Here is a 4,473-nt window from a genome sequence, read left to right as displayed (position 1 = left end):
TATCACTACACCCTCCTAAATTTTTAATTAAATTACAAATATAACTGTGACCAGGGTAAAGTTTTTTTAATTTTAATTTTTTGCTTAAACTAATAATACTTTCTAAAATAAAAATGCATGGCATCCATTCATCTCTTGTCTGAAAATTTATGGGTTACTAACTTACTCAAAAAATTTAGAGAGGTAAAGACGACCAAAGTACGGAAGGTAAAACATATTTATCTCTTTTCTTAATATGTTAAGGTAAACAGAACTTGACATTGTCCATTATATTAAGGCCTAATGGACAACTATCTAGACAAACCTAACCCTCTACAGATCTAAGCAATTAAAAGTAACAAAATATTCTGTTCCTATCAATAGTGAAAAGATGGGGTTCTAAGCGAGGAAAAGATCACTAAAATTAGGTTGTTATATGGGAAAGGTACATGTAGCTTAGGCTTAGGCCATACTTTAATCCCCAATACTTTAATTGGATGGCACGTCTTATCTTAAAACTTGGGCTCTGTATTCCTATCAGAAAAAATTTGTTTCTTTCCATGTGGGTGAAAAGCTAAGGAATGTTTGTTTTTTTGCTTATGTATATGATATTTGTGGAAGAGGCAGCTCTGCATCCCACCATGCAGGCCAATGACAAGAAAAGGGCAGTAGAAAAATGATATTGCATCAGAAGTGCATCCTATCAGAATGGATCATTTAATTATTCCTCCACTTAAACTGCTTTGATATGCCATGCCATGCCATGCCATGGAAGTCACGGGCTTGCCTTGGAACAGAAGACGAGATTATGCATGAACAAGTGACTAAGAATAAAACTAGGAATAACTTGAGAATAGCAATAAAGACCAGTTTGGTCTGATAGGTATTTTCATAGAAGTTGAGGATGGAAGTGTATCTGCTAGCTAGGAAAGGAGAAGTAAGACTGATCAATTAAAGCTATATAGCCTGTTGTCTAGCCTAAATAGCGTAATGACTCATTAAAAATTTTAAAATAAAGAAAAAAGAACTTGGATCATTTAGAGCATTAATTGCTTAATACATACGAAACCTCCTCACAAAGCCCTCATAATTGGCATTACTAAGTAGATCAATGATAGAATGAAAGTTATTAACAAAAAGTTTCAATTATATACAAGTGATTCTGGAAAGGCAATGACTACTTGCTCTTTATTTAGTTAGTATACTTGTCTTAATAGTACTTCAAGAACCCACTAGCAGTCTGCACATATATCTATGTATATATAATGATGAGAGAGAGAAGTGAGAAGAGAGAGAGAGAGAGAGAGAGAGAGAGAGAGAGAGAGAGAGGAGACCCACATGAGAATATTTGAAGAGAGTGTGAGAGAGCAAGTGTAGAGCCTGCAGGCTTTTCGTTTTCTATCCTTTGGCCTTCCTCCCTCCCTCCCTCCCAACCCAACTTGCCATGGCCTTCTTGGTTGAGAGGTGTGGAGAGATGGTGATGTCCATGGACCAATCTCACAAGCCAGTCCCTGCTCCCTTCCTCACTAAGACATACCAGCTTGTGGATGATCCTTGCACTGATCACATTGTCTCCTGGGGCGAGGATGAGACCACCTTTGTGGTCTGGAGACCCCCTGAGTTTGCTAGAGACCTCCTCCCCAACTACTTCAAGCACAATAACTTCTCCAGCTTTGTCAGGCAGCTCAACACCTATGTATGCAACCCTTCTCAAACCCTCTCTATTTGTGTACAGTACCTTTCTCTAGCACTTCTCTCTTTCTCTCTCTGTATATATGCTCTTCCTTGTCCTTAATAAATTAATCTGGCATTGTGCTGATCTTAATTTGATTCAATGTCTGTGCAGGGGTTCAGGAAGATAGTAGCAGATAGATGGGAGTTTGCAAATGAGTTCTTCAGGAAAGGAGCCAAGCATCTACTCTCAGAGATCCACAGAAGAAAGAGCACCTCTCAATTAACTTCTCCAATACACTACCATCACGGCCATTTCCACCCACATCACCTGAACCACTCATCACCACCTTACCACAACCCAGATGACCAAATGGGGAGTTGGGGTGAACCTCCCTTGCTCCCATTGCCATCCAACACCGACACTGACTTCATCTCGGCGCTCTCCGAGGACAACCAGCGCCTGCGGCGGCGCAACTCCTTCCTCCTATCCGAGCTCACACACATGAAGAAGCTCTATAATGACATCATCTACTTCCTCCAGAACCATGTCACTCCTGTGCCTCATAGCCAAAGAGTTGTTAGTACTACTACTACCACTACTACTACCACCACCCCAGGCCACTGCAGGCTACTTGAGTTGGGCTCTGGAAGTTGCTCGGAGAAGGCGAACGGCACCGTCAAGCTCTTCGGGGTTGCCCTCCAAGGGAAGAAGAGATTGCATGAGGAGAGCAACGGGCATGAAGGATCTGAGGGTAGTTTTTAGAGTAGCGGGAGGAGATGCGTGTATATAGGCTTGGCTTTCTTGAGATTTTTAGTGGAAGCAATCACTCTTGGTCGAGCCATGCACTTTAATTCAAGTGCTATTTGAGTAAAGCCCACGTCGAAGAATCAATCCTTCTTCCTTTGTTTCTTTTGAGAGTTTCTTTCTCTTACAAGAATTGTGGAAGTAGGGGTGGCTTGTCCAAATGATCGATCACCAAAGAAAAGGAAAAAAAGAAGAAGAAGAAGAAAAAAAACTCAATAGCAATTAGATATATTCTTTACCCACCAAGTACTCTACATTCTGCGCTTTTGACGGGCACTAGAAGACATGATTTAAATAGATTGAGTTTTTTTTTTCTTTTTTTTCCTTCTTCTAATATAATTGACAATAATTCACTAATTACTCAAAAAATTAAATGGCCCGAAAAAGAGGTTTTATTTATCTTTATAATGTAATAATAGAGTCAAAAAGAAAGTGTTAACTTGTTTTACTCCAAAATTGTGATTTCTCCTGGCCAATTAGTGGAATAAATAGATCTCATTATCACGAATATGAGCGCGAGTCATGTTCTGCCTTCTTGTCACGTAGAAACAGCAATATATAAACATTGCTTAATCCAAATATACAAGAAAGGATTTTTCATCTCTTGCATCGCATTATCAATCTATTTTTGGTTCAAATTAAAGCATTTTGCTATTTTTGAATTGAACATTGTAACAATTGGGTGTTCTAACTACTGGGATATATGCTAGTCATGAAACATTAAGATATATTATTTTAAAGTTGATCTGGAGTATTTCTTTAGGTAAATACCTAACTAGATTTAGAAATAATGAAAAAAAATAGGATTGCAATAGAGAATAAACCAATAATCATAATGCAAAAGAAATTTCTCTAACAAATTTAAGCCGACAAATATGAGCAATACTTACTTTTAGGGTTGTCAAAATGATCTAGCTATGACTTAGGCAGCCAAGCCTTCATAGCTAATCTATGCTTAAAATTAATTTATGTTAAATTTATTTTATCCCATATATACTTATACCTAAAATATTAAATATCAAACTAGTCCATATACTTCTGAATAAAGTGAGACTGTTAGACTTCCGACTTGTTTAACATAGCCTTATCCAAATTATAAAAATACTTTCCATTTTTATTAGACAATTTTTACAATTTAACGGATTCAATTAAGTTAGACAAAAATCTAATAATTTTACTTTAATCAAAAGTACATAGATTGATTTGACCTAAAATATTATACAGAGAGATAAAGTGAATTCCGGGGCAAGGAGAGGGCAAAATATATTTAACTCAATTAATTTCAAGATGGCCTTGGGCACAAATAGGCTTATGGTTGACTATGTAATTTTAATTTATATTAAAATAATTTGTAATTATTACTATATTATTTTACATATTTGTAGTTTACTCTGTGTCTTTAGTATTTGCAAATCACAGTTTATATTTTACCAAATATTTACAAAATTACATACTGAGTTATGCTCACACTAATATTGTTTGGACAGATGACATTAGAAGAGAATATTCTATCTAATTCAAACTATTTGTCTCTTCGGATGTTCTTCCTTCTTCGAGGGCATGATAATTAGGGATGGGCTTAATCAAGCTCGGTACATTCACACACTACCGTGGACCATAACTATAAACTATCTTTTCTTTTTTAATTTTATAAATTATGAAATCCCTTATTACTGCCTTACGTTTATGTTTATTTATTTATTATATATGAGATTAATGCTTTTATTCTGCTCTGATCAAAGACCACAGAATCAATGATTTGAAGATACTCAAATCATTCGAGATCAGTACATTGGATACTTCTAGCCGTCCAATCAATTGATCCCAAAATTTCTAACGTGAGGTTTTCGTAGATTTCGCAGAAACACGATAAGACATCAAAGGAATGATTGGAGCCATGATTTATGAGTCATTCCAACAAATGACAATAAAAATAAAAAGAGAAATAATAGGCTTTATATATATATGTGTGTGTGTGTGTGTGTGTGTGTTTTGCACTATAAATAAATAATAAT

At 36.0% G+C, this 4,473-nt stretch overlaps 1 protein-coding gene across 1 annotated transcript; it reads left to right on the top strand.

Annotated features, from left to right (window-relative positions):
- The first annotated feature begins 1,262 nt into the window (after window positions 1-1,262).
- On the top strand, window positions 1,263-2,563 carry LOC140790933 (heat stress transcription factor B-4b-like). Its single transcript, XM_073141250.1, has 2 exons — window positions 1,263-1,675; window positions 1,826-2,563. Exons 1-2 carry the CDS (start codon window positions 1,424-1,426, stop codon window positions 2,414-2,416), a joined length of 843 nt encoding a protein of 280 aa, XP_072997351.1. The 5' UTR covers window positions 1,263-1,423; the 3' UTR covers window positions 2,417-2,563.
- The last annotated feature ends 1,910 nt before the right edge of the window (window positions 2,564-4,473 follow it).

Source organism: Typha latifolia, chromosome 6 (assembly GCF_019914945.1).
Source record: "Typha latifolia isolate L0001 chromosome 6, TyphaL0001v2, whole genome shotgun sequence".
Lineage (NCBI taxonomy): Eukaryota > Viridiplantae > Streptophyta > Magnoliopsida > Poales > Typhaceae > Typha > Typha latifolia.
This window is presented reverse-complemented; position numbering and strand designations above follow the sequence as displayed.